This window comes from Melanerpes formicivorus, unplaced genomic scaffold (assembly GCF_026170545.1).
Source record: "Melanerpes formicivorus ecotype bairdi unplaced genomic scaffold, bMelFor1.0.p_v2 SCAF_4, whole genome shotgun sequence".
Taxonomy (NCBI): domain Eukaryota; kingdom Metazoa; phylum Chordata; class Aves; order Piciformes; family Picidae; genus Melanerpes; species Melanerpes formicivorus.
Window position 1 is genome coordinate 35,590,545 of NW_027142356.1, and position 23,743 is coordinate 35,614,287.

Sequence of the window (23,743 nt, forward strand, 5' to 3'; positions counted from 1 at the left end):
GTTTATAGAGGATACTCAATGCAAAAAAACATATGAAGTCATGACAAACAGTACTGAAGGCAGACTGTGGAGAAAATTTGCAGTATTATCTGGCAACTACTTTAGACTTGATAATCATTTAACAGAAGAGTTATGGGAACAGCTGCATTTAATTCTGAGGTACAAACAATGTACTAGTCTACCCCCCAGTCTGTCACAGAAACACATGAGATCCTAACCTTATTAATTACACACAGGAGAGGATTCATTAACCTCAGTGGGATCACTGATGGTTTATACTTAACCCATAAATCATACACGGTACAAGAATGCTTCTGCTTGTGCCATGGGGGGAAAAAAACCAAACCAGGAAACTGCATTGGAAACACAGAGTAAGAAATCAAAAGACAATTGATCATATTCAAATAATCTTCATTAAAAATTGCCTTAGAATATGTTGTCTACTGACCTGATCAAATAGATGTTGAAAAACGTGCATCTTCCACATTGCATGTGGATTTCTCAAATAAAACTGTCCAAGGAAATGATGATAAACAACCTCTGATTGTCCATGTAAAAAGAGTCACAAGCATTCCATGCTAGAAATTAAGTACCTCTTTCAGTGCTGAAATTATTCATTTTGTATATATATTAGGGAATGAAGTGAATGTTCAGCTCAAAGACCGAGCTAATTTGATGGTTCACATCTCATGTGCACCTTTTTCCCCCCGGTTCAGTTATCAAACTGGTGACCACAGCCACGAAACCCCATTTTTGCTCCCTGCAACACATCAATTTTCATTGGCTCATAGAAGGCAATTTGTTAGCCACAAAGCAAAAACTAGCCAATGTGGTTAAATGTGGCACTTCAGGGCCAATTTTCAGACAGAGACTCAGACTTTGTTTGCATTATATCCAACAGCAAAGCAATACACTAAGTTTTTCTTACGGGCTAATCGAATGCCAGTGTGATTTTAAAACTGTACTTGTCACAGTTTCAAGAAACACTGCCTGGAATGATGAATGCCCAAATGAACACAAAAGACTACACTTCAGAGCAGCAGCATTTTTGTTTATTCCTTATTTCCTTGGAGCAATCACAAATAAAGAAAGAAAGAAATAAATGCAGGGTAGAGAAACCAGCCTCTACACTATAAGCATCAGTGGGCATCTCTACCTTGATGAGAGCAGTACAGTGTCAGCAGGTATATACTCTTTGCCTTTTATTATAACTATATCTCCAACATCTACCTGAAAGAAAACTGGGAATTGGTTAATGGTCTCAAACAAGATATGTTAGCCCCTTTGTATTAAGCACATCAATATTTACCTGCTGAATTTGCTAGAGAGTCTGTTAGGAACTCATATGCTTAGAGAAGCCTACAGGTACTTAGGTACCCAAAGGTCACCAGAATTCTTTGGAAATCTATTCTTTAGCAGGCTTAATCCTGACCTTCTCCATGTAGTTCTTTATTTCTGCTAGCCATTGTAGAATATTTCATTAGGTGACTGAAGAGGAGTTAAAGAAGAAATTAACCTCTTTAAAGCTCACAATTCTGTTGCACCATACTACCTCATCCTTGCTTCTCCAACAGATGCAAACCAATTTTCTCTAAACCCTGCATCCAAATGGCTGTGGGTCAAATTTTGCACAAGCTTTCAGGTATAAAAAACCCAACAAATCCAAGGGACTAGAGAGCATAACCTTTAGTCTTTGAAAGTTACCTTTAACAGCCCCTTCCTTATTACTGCGTAATGGTTTGCCAAGTCCTGATGGTTTAAGCCAAAAGAGTTCAGCAAATACACAAAGTACCTAGTTTCCAGAAAGAAGTTTGTGCCTTGGCATGCCAAAATAGTGCTAAGGAACTGTATCATGTTGCCAAATGCAAATACTTCTGAGTCAATCATTATCTCTGTTATTTTTCAGTGAACTTAAAAGCTTTTGATGGCAGTTTTGCCTGACCCATGCCATCGAAACTGACTTAAAAGTACATTTGAAGAGACAGATCTTAACAAAGGTAACGTAAGATACAGAAGATTATACATTCCCCATGGTAAAATTCTTATCACTGATGATTGGTTGGAGAAGTAAAGCAAATCTGAAACCTGCATGATGCTCTAGAAGCCACCAAGATAATCACACACCTTTTCCCAGTGGACAATCTCCCATGCACCATTTCGGAGTACTGGAGAAAAAAAAACACAAAAGAAGAAAAGAGAATTTTCCAGGTGTACAATTTAACTGCAGCATACAGGTACATGCTAGACCCCTTACAAAAAGCCAAACAGACCCAGCTCATTGACACAATATTTTACAGCATGCCTTGTTTCCACAAATTCAGGTCAAGCACTGAAATTATACAGCACGCATTCTCTGCAAAGTTTTTTAGACCACTGAATCTTAAGCGGAGTCCCTCAGGGATCAGTCCTGGGACCAGGCTTGTTCAACATCTTTGTCAGTGCCATGGACAGTGCATTGAGTGCACCCTCAGTGAGTTTGCTGATGACACCAAGCTGTGTGGTGCAGCAGACACGCTGGAGGGAAGGGAGGCCATCCAGAGGGACCTGGACAGGCTGGAGAGGTGGGCACAAGCCAACCTCATGAAGTTCAATAAGAGCAAGTGCAGGGTCCTGCATCTGGGTGGAGGCAATCCCAGGCACAAATCCAGGCTGGGCAGTGACTGGCTGGAAAGCAGCCCTGAGGAGAGAGACTTGGGGGTGCTGGTGGACAAAAAGCTTAACATGAGCTCTCAATGTGCACTTGCAGCCTGCAAAGCCAATCAGATCCTGGGCTGCATCAGGAGAAGTGTGGCCAGCAGGGCAAGGGAGGTGATCCTCCCACTCTGCTCAGCTTTGGTGAGACCCCACCTGGAGTACTGTGTCCAGTTCTGGAGCCCCTATTACAAGAGGGATGTGGAGGTGCTGGAATGTGTCCAGAGAAGGGCCACAAGGATGATCAGAGGGCTGGAGCACCTCTCCTATGAGGACAGACTGAAGGAGTTGGGGCTGTTCAGTCTGGAGAAGAGAAGGCTCCCAGGTGACCTAATTGTGGCCTTCCAGCATCTGAAGGGGGCTATAGGAAGGCTGGGGAGGGACTTCTCAGGATATCAGGTAGTGATAGGTCTAGGGGGAATGGAATGAAGCTGGAGGTGGGGAGATTCAGGCTGGATGTGAGGAGGAGGTTCTTCACCATGAGAGTGGTGAAGCCCTGGAATGGGTTGTCCAGGGAGGTGGTCGAGGCCCCGTCCCTGGAGGTGTTTAAGCCCAGGCTGGCTGAGGCTCTGTCCAGCCTGATCTAGTGTGAGGTGTCCCTGCCCATGGCAGGGGGGTTGGAACTAGATGATCCTCGTGGTCCCTTCCAACCCTGACTGAGACTGTGACACTATGATATTATTGTAGAGTCAGTTGGAACATTTTACGAGGCTTGAGAATCAATTAGAACTGCTATAGGTTGCATGATGATGTGGTGATTTCTACAGTAAGTTACTAATTGGAAATTAAAAGATCCAAAGTGAAAAAGTTAGAGGAAATTATTAGAGGAAAGAGAATCAATTCAAGACTTTTCTTTTTCTTAGTTGAGGAATTGCTGAGGTTCATACAAAAAAAGATTCATCCAAAGGCACCAGCAGGCTTCTTGGGATTCAACTTGTTACTGCTGTTGGCCTGTTAAGAGACCTTCAGGATCACTACAGCCAAATATATTGAACATCCTCAAAATGAAGCCACACCATTTAGTGTAAGATTTGGTGGAGATTTTCCCTGGCAGTGGTAATTCATACTGCAAGCAAATCCCAGTACTCTAGTTGTAAGTATTGCTACTCTGATACAAAAAACATGCCTTGTTTGCCAGTTGATGGCCAGGATTGAACTACCAGAGAACAACAGAGATGACTTTCTTTTTGATTGGTACTGGTTGTAAAGCTATTGAAGGCTGTTAGGCAACAAGATTGAAAGAAAAACATATTGCCACGTATCAATACTCAAATAACTCCCAGGCATTGTCCTCTTTCACTGTGTCTCTCAGCCTCCACACTATCAGGATGCTCATCTAAGCACCTGATCAGGATCTAAATCTTATGGAAGCATGTATTGATTACATAAAACAATAATCTGGGAATCCACTAGGCCTTCACATCTATTCCTTTCCTGAGCTTTGGCCCAGACTGACCCCTCTTCTTGTCTATCTCAATGCTTTCCACTAGCTGCTATCTAACCTGCTTAATAAATCTTTAGGAAAGGGATTAATTCTCCTATCCATCCTTCCCTTAGATTTATTAGTGCTGATATGCTCAGGGCAATAGCAAATGGAGAAGTCACTTTTTCAGACAGTAAGCAAGGTATTTGCATATGGAGCCACTATTACAGGAAGGATCTGGAGGTGCTGGAATATGTCCAGAGAAGGGCCATGAGGATGAGCAGAGGGCTGGAGCACCTCTCCTATGAGGACAGACTGAGGGAGTTGGGGCTGTTCAGTCTGGAGAAGAGAAGGCTCCAAGGAGTCCCTTTCCTCCCCCAAATTCCGGAGCACCTGGGCTCTGTTGGAGTCTCCTCCCACCCCAGGTGTGACCACTTTCCCTCCCCCACCCACTCCCCTATTTAATCCCCCTCAGGAGAGGCAGCAGCCCTAAGCTGAGCCCATCTGGGCTGAGGATCCTGCTCTCATCACTGGTGAGTGCCCATGGTGCACACTGGGTGATGGTGGTGGTGACTACAAAGGCCGGGGGGCCTGCTGGCCCCCCGGTTGTTAGGAACAGGATTGACAACTACTCCAATATCATCCACGGGTGCTGGCTGGGCTGAGCTCCTCTGTGTGGTATCTTGGCTGGTTGAGGGTCTTGCCCCAGGCTCTGGGATGGGTGCAGTAATGGTGGTGGCAGAGCAGGAGCTGTTTAGGCAGAGTGGAGGATGGTGGGGTGGGAGCAGGAGCTGCTTTGGGGAAGATGAAGGCTGGTGGGGGTGGAGAAGCAGGAGCTGCTGTGGACATTTCCTTATGAGGAATAAATAGTATGATTATGGCTCTAATAGATTCCTGTATTATTGTTATATCAAAGCAGCACATCCTTAAGGATGAAGGACTTCTAATTAAAAGTATCTGAGATTTCTTTTTTAATTTACTTGCCCTGTGAAAATTAGAAGGAGTTGTATAAAATCAAATCACTTTCACCCAATGCTTGTTAGGATAATGTATTGATAGATCTGGGTTTAAGAGGAGTGATAAAATAGGTGCAGGAAGGAACTTATGATCATGAAAGTTGCCACAGGAAGGGCAAACCTTCTATGGATCAAGTGTTTTGTGAAAGGGATCCTCTAAGCTAAATCACTCGTTCTTAATACCAGAAATGCATTTTGTAGCTTAGCCTGTCTGCATTCAAAAGGTAAATCTCTGGGGAGACCTAACGGCAGTCTTCCAGTACCTGAAGGAGGCCTAGGAGAGGGATGGGGAGAGACTGTTTACATGGTCCTGTGGTGATCAGATGGGGGGTGATGGCTTTGAACTGGAGAGGAGCACATTTGAATTGGATGTTGGGAACAGGCTCTTTGCCATGAGGGTGGGGGAACACTGGAACAGGTTGCCCAAGGAGGTGGTTGAGGCTCCTTCCCTGGAGATATTCAAGGTGAGGCTCAACAGGGCTCTGGGCAACCTGATCTAGTTGAGGATGCTCCTGCTGACTGCAGAAGGGGTTGGACTGGATGACCTTTTGATATCCCTTCCAATCCAGACCATCCTATGATTCTAGAACATGCTGCTTAATGCTTCATCAAACCTGGCCTTGAACACCTCCAAGGAGGGGGCATCCATGATCTCCCTGGGCAGCCTGTTCACAGAATCACACAGTTCTGTTCCAGCATCTTGCCATTCTCTCATGTTGGTAGTACTGTCTGTGGGACCATGGTATCAACTGGATGAGAACCGAGGAGGATTAAGAGTACACCTTGCACCAATCCAGATGACTAAGTTTCACAGAGAGCCATAGCAGGAAAAAATGACAGTGGAGTTCTGCAGGTCTGAAATGTAAACAAGCTGCCAGAGGTGGCCAAAGGCTTCTTGCACTGTTGAAATCCATCCTTAGGCTGTTTCACATGCAGCCAAGTTGACCTAGCATGGTTCTGCCCTAAACCCATGCAAAGGTGTATACCCTCACTATGCAATGCACGCTGCCTCTGGTGTTTGCTGGACCAACTGAGGAGTCAATTTAACCTACTAAATCAAGGTAACTGCCAGCTTGCCTTTCTGGATTGGTTTCCAGCTGGGTTAACTGGTTAAAATGAATAGATGATTTAGACTTAAAAAAAACCCAACATAAGACCTCAAGAGTACTCTAACCCTAGCTTGATCCAATTAGCTTTTAGGCACAATCAACATACCCTGACATTCAATTAAATCCACTTGCTTACAAGGACAAAACAAGAGTTGCTAGGCATCTTTTATATGATGGCTACAGAACTTGTGCCATAGAGCCCTCTGTAGCCTGGCTTTCACATCTCTACCTCCCATTTTTCAGCTGTCTCTAATGATTAATTTTCTAAAGCATGCTGCTCCTGCCCTACAGAAGACCACTCACTTCACCAAGCTGCACAAGTGCCCACTTCATTGTCTCAAGAGATCCTGTGTCCTGCTGCGTGCACATGCAGCCTGAGGTACCAAAACTCATCCCTAACACAGCTTAATAAATCAAAATGCTCTGACAAAGGTTTTTCTGCCTTAACTAACCTTAATTACTTAAGGTTGACTGAGATACAGATGGTCTTTAAGGTACAGACAGATGAAGGGATACCCCTCTTCAGAATCCATACATGCACCTGTAATTTCATTAACAATTCTGCATGTTTAAAAAGCAACCAAAAGTAGAGCTGGATATGTAATGTACGATGCATTTGCTCCTCTCCAGGGTAACAGAGCTGCTGAAACGTGACGGAGTGTGTCCAGAGAAGGGCCATGAGGATGAGCAGAGGGCTGAAGCTGCTCTGCCATGAGGACAGGCTGAGGGAGTTGGGGCTGTTCAGTCTGGAGAAGAGAAGGCTACAAAGAGACCTAATTGTGGCCTCCAGTATCTGAAGGGGGCTACAAGAAAGCTGGGGAGGGACTTTTGAGGGTGTCAGGGAGTGACAGGACTGGGGGGATGGAGCAAAACTAGAAATGGGTAGATTCAGATTGGATGTTGGGAAGAAGTTCTTTCCCATGAGGGTGGTGAGACACTGGCACAGGTTGCCCAGGGAGGTGGTGGATAACTCTGTGTCATTAGTTTGGTGGGAACATGAACAGATGGAATGGTCAAGCAACTTCTGATCTTTTCAGGAGATTAAGGGAACTGCAGAGTGGCAGAGCCTGAGGTAGCAATACCAGAAGGGCAGCTGCTGCTTCCTGTATAATCTTGTAAATCCTGTATATTTTGTACATATTCATTGCATTCCATTGTAGAGTGTAGTTTTTTTGTTTGTAAATAAAACTTCCATTTGCTTCCAACTCAGCTGGTTGTGTTTAGTTAATGTGAATGGGAAACTTGAACCCACCACAAAGCCTCATCCCTGGAGGTTCTTAAGGCCAGGCTGGATGTGGCTCTGGGCAACGTGATCTAGTGTGAGGTGTCCTGGCCATGGCAGGGGGGTTGGAACTGGATGATCCTTGAGGTCCCTGCCAACCCTGACAATTCTATGAGTCTGTGAAAAGGAAGTAAGGGTACCCTTAGTGACCAACTCTTTAATTATTGCTTTGACAATTGATTATATTGAACAGCACAGTGAAACACTGCTTTGACAGGGTTGATGTTGTACTTATGCTAATCCTGCAGGCATTAGCTTAAACCACTTTCCTAGTGCCAGCAATATTCTGTGTATCCTCATCACATTTTCAACTCCCAAGATGCTCTTTTTGCATGCATGGAACATTCAGGAATTTCAGAAACAGTCACCAAAGAGCCTGATGAGAGTTAAGCAAGGCAGACAGGCAGGGGAGAGTAGAAGGAGGACTTTACTTATTTAAGACTTTGTACATTCTGGACCACAAAAATGAAAATAAAACATTGAAGAGGTGCCTCAAGCTCTGCTGTCACTTAAAACTGCTGGTGGCAACCTCAGAAGCTATGAATGCTTGATGAAAGCATTTTGGATATCTACATCAAGATCTCCTTCAGTTTTTTCATGCACAGATAAGAGCTTATCTGTCCAGGCCTATTCTCTGTGCTTCACAGTCAACACATTTGTCTCCCTGTCCTAAATTCTCCATACCCCCTATTTAGCTACATGCCCAGTAGTGGCCTAATTCATCCTCCTTTTCATTCCCCATATGTTTGACAGAACACTTTAAGATTTATGTGCAATTTAGGTAGTTACATTTAAAAGCATTTCCAGCAGTCAGAGTGTTAAAGAACTCTGATTATTTTCAGTCAAGGACTACATTCCTCTCTTAAACCCCCAAGTTCACCTTTGGTAGCTAAGTAAGATGCCATAAAAAATTCTCCTCCTTGTGGCTTTCTTTGTGTTTTCTGCAATCTAACTCACATGACACTCATTTATCCTCCTGTTTACAAACCAGGGTCAGCTCTTGACAGAGAAGGAACAGATAACCTGAAAAGCTAGAGCAACAAAGCTGGGCCTTGACCTTACAGCGTGCGTAGGACATTTGCTAACACCTCCCTCACTTTCTGAGCTAAAAGGATCTTCTGCTTTAATAGCTCTTCTTTTCTTTATTAAAATCCTTTAAAAACAACCAAACAACAACAAGACTTGATAGGGTGCTTGGCTTCATGGTTTACTTGATTAGGTGGGTTGGATAATAGGTTGGATACGATGATCTTGAAGGTCTCTTCCAACCTAACACATTCCAAAGTTTTGGGTTGGGTTACAAATACCTCATTTATCTCTAACCAAAACCATTAGACTGATTGCATAAACACCCCCTTTTCTCCCCCCCCATCTTCATCCAGATTTGAAGCAGCAAGAAAGTTCTGGCTTTTGACTCTTCCTTCCAATTCTACAGGTTTCAAAAGTCAAATGATTCAAGATTTGCTGTTTGACTAAAATGATGATGATTCCTGTGCTCAGAAATGCAGACTTTTTGTCATAGGGGAGGCCCAACTAATCATAGTGGCAATTACAATCTTTCAACACCTGTATTAAATGAGCAAATCATAACCTTTCTTAGGAACCTCATAAAGTTAATCATTTTGTGGGGCTCATGTGACTGCTGCCAATTGTCATCTCCACTGTTTAAATCCCAAACTTTCAGGGAGCCTGCAAAAACAATTTCCCACTTGTCAGCAGTTCAGATTCCATTACTTCTCAGAGTCAATTGCTTGTCAGCAGCTCAGATTCTATTTCCATGTGCAAAAAAACCCCAACAAACAGCAGCCTCCCCCTCCCCCCATTAATAGGCATAAAGTTTTTTCCTACCTTGAGTTTGCTTCTTGTTCACAGCATTATCAGCTTTATGCCTTTTCTAAATTAAAAACCAAAATGCACAGTGGTTAAAGACTTCTGTTGATATGATAAAGCTTTCACACTTCAGATAAGAAAACCCCACATGTGTTACCCCCTCCCACTCCTCAGATCAAGAAACCTATTTAGAAACATTTCAAACAAGACTATGGATTACTTGCACATAGCTATGATCACCAGGAATGTCACACCCAGCTCCAAGCTAATTGTGGTGTACTACAATACCCTGTCTGTGGGCAATTGCTGCCTAAACAAGTTCCTTATAGAAGGAAGCAGCCTGCCCACCATTACTTTGCCCTTTCCTGAAGCTGGGAATGACTCTAGCAGAGCAGAGGTCATGGAACTGTTCTTCATACAAGTGTCTTTTGTGCACACTTCAAGTCAAGCAACCCCTGTGGATCCACTTGGTTTCACATCCACACGAGTGCCTGCAGTCTTCAGTGACAGTAAACAACAAAACACAGAGAGACAAACAAAAATCCCCCCCCTCCTTAAACAGGCCTGGTGTCTCTCAGTCTTGATACATCTGTCTCTGGTAGAAATTTTTTGATGCAGCTATTAATCACCAGGGGTTTTCAAGGTATAATCAACCCCAGCTACAAAAAGCTTAGCAGACTACTGTCTGAACACAGTACTTAAGAGTGGTGCTCTTAAATGCTCTACAGAGTACCTTTATTAGAATAAACCAACTCCTTTATTAGAATAAACCAAACCAGGTTGGAAGAGACCTTCAAGATCATTGTGTCCAACCCATCAACCAATCCAACCCACCCAAACAGCTAACCCATGGCACCAAGCACCCCGTCAAGTCTCCTTCTGAACACCTTCAATGACGGCGACTCCACCACCTCCCCGGGCAACCCATTCCATAGCGCAATCACTCTCTCTGTATAGAAATTCTTCCTAACATCCAACCTGAACCTCCCCTGGTGCAGCCTGAGACTGTGTCCTCTTGTTCTGGTACTGGCTGCCTGGGAGAAGAGACCATCATCAGCCTGTCTACAACCTCCCTTCAGGTAGTTGTAGAGAGTAAGGTCACCCCTGAGTCTACTCTTCTCCAGGCTAAGCAGCCCCAGCTCCCTCAGCCTTTCCTCACAGGGCTGTGTTCCAAACCCCTCACCAACTTTGTTGCTCTTCTCTGGACTCGTTCCAGCAAGTCAACCTCCTTCCTAAATTGAGGGGCCCAGAACTGGACACAGTACTCGAGGTACTCGAGGTACTTCCTATATGGTAGGAAGATGAAGAATGAAGATGATTTGAAAAGAAATAAAGATGAAGAATGAAGATGATTTGAAAAAAAAAAAAATAAAGATGAAGAGGAAGAATGAAGATTGGAAAAAAATAAAGAAGATGAAGAATGAAGATGATTGGAAAAAAAATAAAGAAGATGAAGAATGAAGAAGATTGGGGAAAAGATGAAGATGAAGAATGAAGATGATTGGGGGAAAAAATGAAGATGAAGATGAAGAATGAAGATGATTTGGAAAAAAATAAAGATGAAGAATGCAAATGATTGGAAAAAAACAAAGATGAAAATGAAGAATGAAGATGATTGGGGAAAAAAATGAAGAAGAAGATGACTTGGGGAAAAATAAAGATGAGGAATGAAGATGATTGGGACAAAAAATGAAGATGAAGAATGAAGGTGATTTGGGAAAAAAATGAAGATGAAGATCATTTGGAAAAAATGAAGGTGATTTGGGAAAAAAGATGAAGATGAAGAATGAAGAAGATTGGGGGAAAAAAATGAAGATGAAGAATGAAGATGATTGGGGAAAAAAATGAAGATGAAGAATGCAAATGGTTGGAAAAAAACAAAGATGAGAATGAAGATGATTGGGGAAAAAAATAAAGATGGAGAATGAAGATGATTTGGGGAAAAAATGAAGATGAAGAATGAAGATAATTGGGGAAAAAATGAAGATGAAGAATGAATAGAATAGAATAGAATAGAATAGAATAGACCAAGTTGAAAGAGACCCTCAAGATCATTGTGTCCCACCTATCATCCAACACCACCTAATCAACTAACCCATGCAACCAAGCACCCTGTCAAGTCTCCTCCTGAACACCTCCAGTGATGGTGACTCCACCAGTGGGAGTTGGGGAAAAATAAAGATGAGGAACAAAGATGATTGGAAAAAAAATAAAGATGAAGACGAAGACTGAAGATGATTTGGAAAAAAAAAAAAAAAAGATCATTTGGAAAAAAATAAAGATGAAGATGATTTGGAAAAAAAGATGAAGAATGAAGATGATTGGGAAAAATAAAGATGAATATGAAGAGTGAAGATGATCTGGGAAAAAATAGTGATCATAGTATCATAGTATCAGTCAGGGTTGGAAGGGACCACAAGGATCAGCTAGTTCCAACCCCCCTGCCATGGGCAGGGACACCTCACACTAGATCAGGCTGGCCAGAGCCTCATCCAGCCTGGGCTTAAACACCCCCAGGGACAGGGCCCCAACCACCTCCCTGGACAACACATTCCAGGGTTTCACCACTCTCATGGGGAAGAACCTCCTCCTCACATCCAGCCTGAATCTCCCCACCTCCAGCTTCATTCCATTCCCCCTAGTCCTCTCACTGCCTGAGATCCTGAGAAGTCCCTCCCCAGCCCTCCTGTAGGCCCCCTTCAGATACCGGAAGGCCACAATTAGGTCACCTGGGAGCCTTCTCATCTCCAGACTGAACAGCCCCAACTCCTTCAATTTGAAAAACAAATTGAATTTCCAGAGAATTAACTGATTTAGATCATTCTTTTCAATACTGATACAGAGTTCATGCTGTTGAAACAGTAATACAATCAGAAGCAATGTTGTAAATTGAAAGGAAAGCAAGACAAGCTACTTAAGAAATATATTACTAACAAAATGCTGGTATGACTCTGAGCTAGCAGCCCTGAAAAGGCCACCTTCACACTTTGCAAAGAGTAGCTTCTTATTATTTTACTGGATTTTCACATCCTAGCAGCTCCTTGGTGATTTCACAGGTAAAGAACCTTTGATCAATAGGTAATAACTTGAGCGCAGGAGGTGTTCATTTGCCCACAGGAAATGTGTCCTCCAGCTTGAAGAGGAACACTTTAATGGCAGATGCTTTGTGAGCTGTGCTGGGTGAAAATGGTGGGAAACAGGAGAAAATCACTGCAGAAAAGGGAGGATTTGGTTCTTGAGTGGAAAGTATTATTTTGATAAGTCTGTGTTTGGTATTTGGATACAAGGTTCTCATCCACAAGCCAAATGAATCTTGCTTCAGTGTTAGATGAAAATAACCGCTCCTGGAGATCTTGGATATCCCAATGTGTAAAGTAGCTAAGACACAATGAAAATGAAAGGTTCAGGGAAAACACACTGAGTGTTTTACTGTGCATCAAGTAGCCAGCTTTCACAGGAAAAGAGGTAAAGCCAGCAGTTAGCCAAATATTCAGAAACTGGCTGGAGTGCCGAGCCCAGAGAGCAGTGGTGAATGGTGCCACATCCAGCTGGCAGCCAATCACCAGTGGTGTCCCCCAGGGATCAGTGCTGGGCCCTATGCTCTTTAATATCTTTATCAATTGGATGAGGGGATTGAGTCCATCATCAATAAATTTGCAGACTACACCAAGCTAGGGGCAGGTGTTGATCTGTTAGAGGGTGGGAGAGCTCTGCAGAGGGACCTAGACAAGCTGGACAGATGGGCAGAGCCCAAGGGCATGAGATTTAATACATCTAAGTGCCAGGTTTTACACATTGGCCCCATGCAGTGCTATGGGCTGGGGTCAGAGTGGCTGGAGAGCAGCTAGGCAGAAAGGGACCTGGGGGGGTATGGTTGATAGTAGGCTGAACAGGAGCCATCAGTGTGCCCAGGTGGGCAAGAAAGCCAGTGGCATCCTGGCCTGTATCAGGAACAGTGTGGCCAGCAGGAGCAGGGAGGTTGTTCTGTCCTGAACACTGCACTGGTTAGGCCACACCTTGAGTCCTGTGTCCAGTTCTGGGACCCTCAGTTTAGGGAGGATGTTGACTTGCTGGAACGTGTCCAGAGAAGGCTAACAAAGTTGGTGAGGGGTTTGGAGCACAGCCCTGTGAGGAGAGGCTGAGGGAGCTGGGGTTGCTTAGCCTGGAGAAGAGGAGGCTAAGGGGAGACCTTATTGCTGTCTACAACTACCTAAAGGGAGGTTGTAGCCAGGTGGGGGCTTCTCTCTTCTCCCAGGCAACCAGCACCAGAACAAGAGGACACAGTCTCAAGCTGTGCCAGGGGAGGTTTAGTCTGGATGTTAGGAAGAAGTTCTTCCCAGAAAGAGAGATTGCCCATTGGAATGTGCTGGCCAGGGAGGTGGTGGAGTCACCATCACTGGAGGTGTTTAGGAGGAGACTGGATGGGGTGCTTGGTGCCATGGTGTAGTTGATTAGATGGTGTTTGGTGTTGGGTGATAGGTTGGACTTGATGATCTCAAAAGTCTCTTCCAACCTGGTTAATTCTATTCTATTCCATTCCCAATACAACCAGAAGGCAACATTATCTCATACCTGTTTTGACTACAAAGCCAAACCAAATTGTTTTGTTTACAGTCCTTAAAACTCAGCTATGCAAGTGAGAAATTCTCTAAGTTACCAACACCTGTGTGTAAATATATAGATAGATACAGAGAACTTTGCAAACACACATACAGCCTTTACATTAGCAGCTGCCTCATCTCATTCAGCTTCAACTGAGTGCAGCAGGCGTTAAGTACAGTCTGAGGCAATGAAAACTTAACAGGAAGGGAAAAGGTTTTGATTTGCCTGTAGGTTCCTCTGTAGCATTTGGCACTAAGAACTTCATTGGTTTAGTTAAATTTGCAAAGAACCCTAAACCTTTTCCCTGTCTTCCCCCCCTACACCAAACTGTCCACTTCAAAGCTCCAAAGAGCAAGCTGTAGCAACAAGTAACATCAAAGAAAAGTGAGTGGATGTGATCATTTTAAAAAGGACACTCTGTACAGCAGCAGCAGCAGCCAGGGTTTTTGATTTGCCTAGACACTGACAGATGGTCTAAGTCTGTAAGCATTAGCAGCAGAATGGTTAAAAATATCTGAAAGAACATGAATTAATTTTATGCAAAGGGAAAGCAACAAAGACACTTAAGGAGAAGCTGATTACTGGGCACCTAATACCAGAAATACAAAATATAACAAAAGCATTTAATAGACACATCCTCATCTCCAGCAGGACCACTCAGCTCTGTGACACAGGACTCTGAGTGCATTGAGTCCATCCATCATCAGTAAATTTGCTGATGACACCAAGCTGGGGGCAGGAGTTGATCTGCTGGAGGGTAGAGAGGCTCTGCAGAGGGACCTGGACAGGCTGGACAGATGGGCAGAGGCCAAGGGCATGAGATTGAACACATCCAAGTGCCAGGTTCTGCACATTGGCCACAACAACCCCATGCAGTGCTACAGGCTGGGGTCAGAGTGGCTGGAGAGCAGCCAGGCAGAGAGGGACCTGGGGGTGCTGGTCAATGGTAGGCTGAACATGAGCCTGCAGTGTGCCCCGGCGGTCAAGAGGGCCAATGGCATCCTGGCCTGCATCAGGAACAGTGTGGCCAGCAGGAGCAGGGAGGTCATTCTGCCCCCGTACACTGCACTGGTTAGGCCACAACTTGAGTCCTGTGTCCAGTTCTGGGCTCCTCAGTTTAGGGAGGATGTTGAGTTGCTGGAATGTGTCCAGAGAATGGCAACAAAACTGGGGAGGGGCTTGGAACACAAGCCCTATGAGGACAGACTGAAGGAGCTGGGGTTGCTTAGCCTGGAGAAGATGAGGCTCAGGGGAGACCTTATTGCTGTCTACAACTACATGAAGTGAGGTTGCAGCCAAGTGGGGGTTGGTCTCTTCTCGCAGGCAACCAGCACCAGAACAAGAGGATACAGTCTCAAGCTGTGCCAGGGGAACTTTAGGCTGGAGGTTAGGAAGAAATTCTACACAGAGAGAGTGATTGCCCATTGGAATGGGCTGCCCAGGGAGGTGGTGGAGTCACCATCATTGGAGGTGTTCAGGAGGAGACTTGACGGGGTGCTTGGTGCCATGGTTTAGTTGATTAGGTGGTGTTGGATGACATGTTGGATGTGATGACCTTGAAGCTCTTTTCTGGTCTGGTCTGGTCTGGTCTGGTCTGGTCTATTCTATTCTATTCTATTCTATTCTATTCTATTCTATTCTACTCTACTCTACTCTACTCTACTCTACTCTACTCTACTCTACTCTATTCTAAATGGGGGGAAACTCCATTTTTCAATTGGCACATTAGTGACCTGCACTCATACACCTAGAATGCATTAAACCAAAGAGATTTCCATTCTAAACATACTAAAAGTGTCACACACTAATTCTAGCAGCACTGTTTAGAAAGGTCCAGGAAGTATTTACTTCTGAAGCAAAAGGCTGTACAGTTTCAAGTGTGAAGGATGAGTGATAGATGCTTGAGACTATGCAGCCTCCTTAGATCTTCAGCTCTGTGCTGTGTGTTTTTTTAAAGGCACCTCAAACAGAGATGTAACAATAAAAAGGATCTTGGGAATAATTTTTCTTCTTTAATTCTAACCTCTTCATGGCCTGGACTAAAGCCAGAAGTTCTCCCAATTTTTCTATAAAAATATTAGTCTAGTGTCTCCTTCACAGATTGAATTAAAATCCAGTTCACAAGTATAATTAGTGGGAATAAAGGACTCTGCCCCTGCAGAAAGGAAAAAAAAGAAAAGAACATTTTCTAGCCAAATATTTAAAGGTTATTTGGTTTTAAAATAGATTCCACACAAGATGAGTTCAGTAGCTTCCAATCTTCTTTTAGCTGAGCTCTTACCTAAGAAAACTGGCAATATTCAGGACTTGACTGGGGGCTGTGGAGCCTTTAGTTCCAAGTATGCACTTTAAAAATATGCTTGTACTTCATTAATGGAAAGTGTTTGAGCAGGAACAATCTATGCAATAAACACAAGTCACTGTTTCACCATGTTATTGTCACTTGTGTGTACAGTAAACACACTCTCAAATCCTAACACCATTAAAGGTGCATCTTCTGAAGCAGCTTTAGATGCCTTTGGGCTGCCCAGGGAGGTGGTGGAGTCACCATCATTGGAGGTGTTTAGGAGGAGACTTGATGGGGTGCTTGGTTGCATGGTTTAGTTGATTAGGTGGTGTTGGATGATGGGTTGGATGTGATGATCTTGAAGGTCTCTTCCAACCTGGTCTGGTCTGGTCTGGTCTGGTCTGGTCTGGTCTATTCTATTCTATTCTATTCTATTCTTATTCTATTCTATTCTATCCTGTCCTATTCTATCCTGTCTTATTCTATCCTGTCTTATTCTATTCTATTCTATTCTATTCTATTCTATTCTATTCTATTCTATTCTATTCTATTCTATTCTATATAATAGAAACCATTCTACTATTGTTAGTAAAAACCCTATTCTATTCTAAAAGCATCCAGAAGGCAAAAATGGTTCCACACAGAATTACTCCACAGACTGTTTATACAGAACAAGAGGACACAGTCTCAGGCTGCGCCAGGGGAGGTTCAGGTTGGATGTTAGGAAGAAGTTCTATACAGAGAGAGTGATTGCCCATTGGAATGGGCTGCCCAAGGAGGTGATGGAGTCACCATCATTGGAGGTGTTCAGGAGGAGACTTGATGGGTGCTTGGTGCCATGGGTTAGTTGTTTAGGTGGGTTGGATTGGTTGATGGGTTGAACACAATGATCTTTGAAGTCTCTTCCCACCTGGTTGTTGTTTATTATTATTATTATTATTACTACTATATAACCTATGAAAACCTTGAAAGCCATTCACAAAACTTTGCCATAAAATACTTACAATGTCCTCTATTATCTCCTTCACTGCAGCTACAGCTAAAATAAATAAGAGAGGGACCAACGTGGTGTAACGGCCTGTTGGGGACACATCTGGGATTTGCTGTTAAAAAAAACAAACAAATAAGAGAGAGGAAAAAAATGTTAAAACTTATTTTTAGTACATTCTGTGCACATACAGACAACTGAATTCACTTTTTAAACATGGTGCTGATTGTCTCCAAGAGGTGGCTGCTGTCTCCAATCAAAGGTGGTAAACTGAAACAGTATTTCTGTTTTAAATAGAAGAGTGGAGTTTCTTTCAGGAGTTTTACTGTCTGGAGAAGATTTACCTTCCCTTTCTGTATTTCAATGTAAAAATATGGATTTATAAAATACAATTAGCTTTTTCAGTTCACATCTTGGTGAAACTGGACACAAGTCCAAGGTATTTTCACTTCCTCGCAGTTTTAATCTCTAAGAGATACTCTCACAGAATCACAAGAATTGTCAGGGTTGGAAGGGGCCTCAAGGATCATCTAGTTCCAACCCCCCTGCCATGAGCATTGACACTTTCCAATAGATCAGGTTGCCCAGAGCCACATCCTGCCTGGCTTAAAAAAACCTCCAGGGATGAGGCTTCCACCACCACCTCCCTGGGCAACCTGTGCCAGTGTCTCACCACCCTCATGGCAAAGAACTTCTTCCTAACATTCAATCTTAATCTACCCATTTCCAGTTTTGTTACATTCCCCCCTAGTCCTATTGCTCCCTGACAGCCTAAAAAGTCCCTCCCCAGCTTTCTTGGAGCCCCCTTCAGATACTGGAAGGCCACAATTAGGTCTCCTTGGAGCCTTTTCTTCTCCAGACTGATCAGCCCCAACTCCCTCAGCCTGCCCTCATGGCAGGGGTGCTCCAGGTGTATCACACTAGTTATTAATGGACAAAATTCAAGAAGCTACTTTCTGCCAGACCCTATTTTATGCCAAGCAAGATGGCAACGTGTGTTCAAAGTAAGTGCTGAGAAAATGCAGCTACTTATGTGATATCCATGGATGATTATCTCTAATTACCTTTATGTACAGAGTTGTTAATGGCAACAGTAGTAACTGATAGGATTGCTGCCTCCACAGCCCATATGACTAAAATGAGACCTGTGCAAGAAAAGCCTGCACTAATAAGTGGTGCCTCAATGTGCTTAGGAGACATCCTCATTTTCTCATAAAAGGGTTTGAAAACCCAGCCAAAGTTATTTCTGTATTATAGACATTTCTTTTTGCTACCACTACCTTGTGCATCTGAAAGGAAACAGGATGTTACACACACACATGCTATGTTTCTTGGCGTAAGACCAACAAAGATTTATTTTCCAGGTAACTCTAGACCACATTTTGCAAGCAATTACTGCATTGGTCACAAGGGAAAAGGAGCCATCACTTTTCCAGCTATTACTACTCTTTCATTCCCCTTTAAGATGTGTGCTTAAGCTTCCTCGTTCATATTAAACATTATTTTGCAGGCAAAATATGAAAGCAGAAGAGGCACCAGCCTGCACCCTGGTTCCTTTAACCTGTATTTCTTAATCCTACCACTGTGATCTCAGACTGATAGTCTGACAGGAGATGGTGGACTTGTAAATCCTAACATTCCACTACCTAACATTCCTCTGCCTAACACTGCACTGTCTCCACCCCAAACACCTACCTGTCAACCTCTCACCCAGTCATACCAAGCCACAAACAGGTTCTGAAACCTCACAATCTGTGTCATTAGCTTGATGTGCACAGTGGCACCACATGAAGTGCTGCTGGGCCACTGGGTTAGCCCAAGATGCCAGATGGGGTCAAAAGGCTGTTGGTTTAGAAGCCAAAGGTTTGCAGGCAGACAACTTAATGAAACTCTTAAGAGCTTCAGTTTTGTTACCCCTAGAAAACAGTGCAAGCTATCTGTGCAGATACAGCCCAAGAAAATTCTCCACAGCACTTAATGTGGAAGCAAAGGAATCTGAGTAACAACAGAGGAATCAACTTTCACTTGCTGAAACATCTGAAGTGAGGGGGGGGGAGGAAGTGCACATGGTAATATATGTGCCTTTGTTTCAGTAAGTTGTGTTTATGGTAATTCCTAACACAATAAATCAACACATTCTCAAACATGGAGTAGAAATAGTGCAGAAAGGCTGAGTTTGTCAGATATGATTAAGAATGCAGAACTAGCCAATGGTAATTATCACTGCAACTACCCAGAGCTCAATTTTCATTCCTCATCAGGTACTGCATTCACAGAACAGTATTGGAAAACCCCTCACAGTCTGCTTTATCAACTTCAACTACTAAGAGATCATAAAGAATTTCTTTTCCTCAGCTGCAATTCTTACCTCTCAAAACAGACTACAGGATGTGAGTTCATCAGCATGTTTTCTTAGGCAGTATGAAAAATGCTAACCATAGAGACCATTTGCCTGTGTATGGCAGGTCTTTTCAACTGGCATTTTCCTGCCACAACAGTTTCCTTTACCTGTACTTCAGCTGTGTTTAACCTGCTTTACAGAAACATCTGTGTCTGCATTGCGTTATCTCCAAGAAGTAAATATTCCCCCACAAGCCCAAGTGTTTCTTGATGGTATGTTTACACATTTCCTGTTCTGCAAGGCTCAGAAAGAACCTCAGCATCTCTGCAAAACACTGTGGTACAAATGCTCTCCCAACAAGTCTCAAGTATGAGCATCTTATTGTTGATCTTACCTGAAGTAATGCAATAAAAAGAAAAAATGCATTAGCAGCTCTTCTGAACTGGGAATAAAGGAACCTTGGCAGGAATGTGATTATGTTGTACTTTGCAGTGCTGAGAGAAAACAGACAAAAACACAGGCTATTATTAAAGTACAAACCCAAACATTCATATTCATTTCTTCCCTTCTCCATAACTCAACCACTCAAACAAAACAGAACCTTTTGTCATTTCTGTGCTAGCAAACAGATTTGTTTTGGCTGAACCAGAAAGACTTCCACAGAGACAACCCTGCAGGTGTCCCTGAACCTGCCACACACACAGACTGCCTGGAGCTTCCATGGAGAGACAAGAAGTTCCCTTCTCACCTCTGCCTGCTCTGTGGGAAGCAGTCAAGCCCTGTTGTCACTCACTTAGAGGCAATGAGGAGAGGGGGAAAAATAAAGAGAAGGCAGGAGTCAGGCAGTTGCTCCACTGCTGAGGAAACAGGTAAGGCAAGCCCCAAGCCCACAGCTGTTGGCCCCAGAGGAGTACTCTACCCTACAAGCCATGGTGTACACTGGGCAGGTAACAGCACAGTAACTCCAGCTCAGACAGCATTCTGGGGGGAAAGAGGCATAACAGGCATAGTGAGCAGGGTGCTTAGCCAGGATGGGGCACCTGCAGAGCTTCTGTGCCGGGTAGGAGTTTGCACAACTGGGTAGGAGTTTGCACAACTCAACACCAAAAATAAAATTAAAAACATTTAAAAAAACATCATCAACAGGATCAGCTGAATTTAGAGAACCACAGAATCAGTCAGGCTGAACAAGACCTCTAAGAGCAAGTCCAATAACCAAACCAGCAGCACCATGCCCACTAAACCGTGTCCTGAAGTGCCAGGTCTGCATGTTTTCTGAACACCTTCAGGGATGGTAACTCCACCACCTCCCTGGGTAGCCAGCTCCAATGCCTGACCACTCTTTCAGTGAAGACATTTTCCCTGCTACCCAACCTAAACCTCCCCTGGCAACACTTGAGGTCATTTCCTCTCGTTCTACCGCTCATTTCTTGAACAGGGCACTTAGGAAGTTATTAAAATTATAGAAGTCTATTAAAAGATAAAAAAACCACAACCCTATGCCCTTCACTGAATGGAAAGCTCATTTTTATTTTCTTTTAAACTCATAAATATTGGATACTAAGTATAGCTTTGCTAGGCTGGAAGAATAGAATAGAATTCATCCTAATGCAATGATCTCTGCTAAGCCATCATCACAAAAGCTTTGAACTTCCAGCTCTGTCTCAGCGTTCCACTTCAGAACAGACTGCTAGCATCTAAGGTCCTAAAAGAGTTAACAGTGAAAATGACCATGCCAAAGACTCAGGAAAGTAGCTTCAACCCCTTTTAACAGTCATAATAATATCTAACAGTAATAATAATATCTAACTTTGCATAAACCAATGCATTGAATGGTGGAATGAATATATCCTGCAAAAAGGGTCAACACTGTCCAAAACACAGAGGGAAAGAAAGAGAAGTTGTATAGACAAAGAAAAAAATGCATTATAAAGTATCTCAAGTCTACAAGGTAGCCCTTTCTACCCCACCCCAACCCCCCATTTTTCTCACTATCTATACAGAATACAGAATGAACCAGGTTGGAAAAGACCTCTGAGATCATCGAGTCCAACCTATCATCCAACACCATCTAACAACTCCTGCAAGTATCAGAGGTACCTTCAGCAAAACCACCCCTGCTTGGGACAGGGATATCTTTGCCATTCATTTACTTGGACTTTTAACAACAGAGGCTGAGGATGTCCTCAGACCTAATTTATGTGTTAACTAAAATTCAGAAATACCTCAAAAAATAAAACAACCCTCAGCCACGCTGTAAATCATCAAAGCCCTAAAGCCCAAGCTTGAAATTCAAAGCGAGTTTTGTAAGCTGGGGGACTGAAAAAGAGTTTCCAAAGCATAAACAACACCATGCTCAAGCAAAGTGCATCTCTACTGGCACCAGGATCCTGTTCAAAGGTGACAAGATGAACTGAACTTCAGATGAACTGAAAGCTGAAGAACAAATTCATACTCCAGGGACATGCTGATGGTGGGGCTGTAAAGGCAGCCCTGTAAAGGCAGCCCTATAAAGGCAATCCCTTCCTCCACTTCTCACCCTGTTCTTAAATTCTGGGAAGGTCAGGTTTGTAAATGACAGGGAACTGCCACTCTCTTTGCTGTAATTAGTGGTCAGAAATTGCTCTCTACAACTATTGCTCTCTACAACTACCTGAAAGGAGGTTGTAGACAAGTGGGGGTTGGTCTCTTCTCCCAGGCAAACAGCACCAGAACAAGAAGACATAGTCTCAAGCTGTGCCAGGGGAGGTTTAGGCTGGAGGTGAGGAAAAAGTTCTTCCCAGAATGAGTAATTGGCCATTGGAATGTGCAGCCCAGGGAGGTGGTGAACACCATCCCTGGAGGTGTTCAAAAAAAGGATAGGATGTGGCACTTGAATCCATGGTTTAGCTGTCATGAGGTGTTAGGTATTAGGCAATAGGTTGACCTGATCTCTGAGGTCTTTTCCAACCTGGTTGATTCTATGAAATGGAATAAACAGTCTCTCCCTTCATTTTTGGCTGCGCAGCATGAAATGTTCTGAAATTCAATACGCATCAACATCTTGAACTGTTAATACCTGACATGGTTATTGCAGAATTTGGTCAGCTGGGGCTGATTGATGAATATAGTTCTCAGTTCCTCTTGGTCAGCTAGAGAAGTTTTCTCTGAAACATCATCTGTCTTCTCATAGCCTATAAAAACACAGCATGATTTTCCACATGAACACATTTCTGTACACAAGGTTCAAGGCACTTCACAATAAAAGAAAGACACCTCTTGTGAATGTGAACTCATACTGTTTGTATCTCTCACAATAACAAGCAGTGTTGATTGAAAAAAACCCAAGCTATCAGTCTTTAAATAATTTTGATTAGCTATGAGGATAAAAGCTACACAGTCAACATGCTTTATACATATATTAATGAATAACAACTGTAAACATCTGCTGAATTCATGAGGCCAGTTAAATAGCTTTTGCCACTACAAATATTTCATAAAGAAAGACACCAAGAGAATAAGAAAGATGTAAGATGTTCAAGAATATACCAATAATATCACTAATTCTGGCCAACATGCAATAAAAAGCACACAGAGCTGTTGGAGTGAGAAGGCCACAAAGATGATCCAAGGGCTGGAACAACTCTGCTGTGAGGATAGGCTGAGGGAGTTGGGGCTGTTCAGCCTGGAGAAGACTCCAGGAAACCTTATAGTTGCTTTCCATACCTGAAGGAATCCTACAGGAAGGCTGCAGAGGGACTTTTCATAAGAGTTTCTAGAGACAGGACAAGGGGGAATGGTTTTGAGCTGAGGGAGAGTAAGTTTAGACTAGATGTTAGGAAGAAGTTCTTCAGTGTGAGAGTGGTGGGACTCTGGAGTAGGCTGTGCAGAGAAGCTGTGGCTGCCTCCTCCCTGGGGATGTTCAAGGGCAGGTTGGATGAGGCCTTGAGCAGCTTGAGTCTAGTTGAGGGGTGGCCCTGCCCATGGCGGGGAGGTTGGAGCAGATGATCTCTAAGGTCCCTTCCAACCTAAGCCATTGTATGAAAAATGTAGTTATCTGACAATTAAACATTACAAACCCAGAAGATCTCCATATTGTACAGAGATCCTTCAAGCAGGGCAGTTTCAAGGTGTGCATGTAAAATGTATCATTGGTCATTGCTGAATTTACAGCAAGGGACATTTCCTATGCAAA

General features: G+C 43.4%; 1 protein-coding gene across 7 annotated transcripts in view; it reads right to left on the reverse strand.

Moving 5' to 3' along the window:
- ATP8A1 (ATPase phospholipid transporting 8A1) overlaps window positions 1-23,743 on the reverse strand; it is a 154,605-nt gene that overhangs the window by 116,751 nt on the left and 14,111 nt on the right. For 3 of the 7 annotated variants that reach the window (XM_068137618.1, XM_068137621.1, XM_068137616.1), the window contains exons 2-7: window positions 22,628-22,742; window positions 19,964-20,063; window positions 17,245-17,343; window positions 9,370-9,415; window positions 2,125-2,165; window positions 1,157-1,230 (exon numbers count right to left, since the gene is read on the reverse strand). In XM_068137618.1, coding sequence (XP_067993719.1) covers window positions 1,157-1,230; window positions 2,125-2,165; window positions 9,370-9,415; window positions 17,245-17,343; window positions 19,964-20,063; window positions 22,628-22,742 — 475 coding nt within the window. Of the gene's footprint in view, window positions 1-448; window positions 593-1,156; window positions 1,231-2,124; window positions 2,166-9,369; window positions 9,416-17,244; window positions 17,344-19,963; window positions 20,064-22,627; window positions 22,743-23,743 lie in introns of those variants that run through there. The other 4 variants (XM_068137620.1, XM_068137617.1, XM_068137623.1 and 1 more) reach the window with 3 other exon arrangements.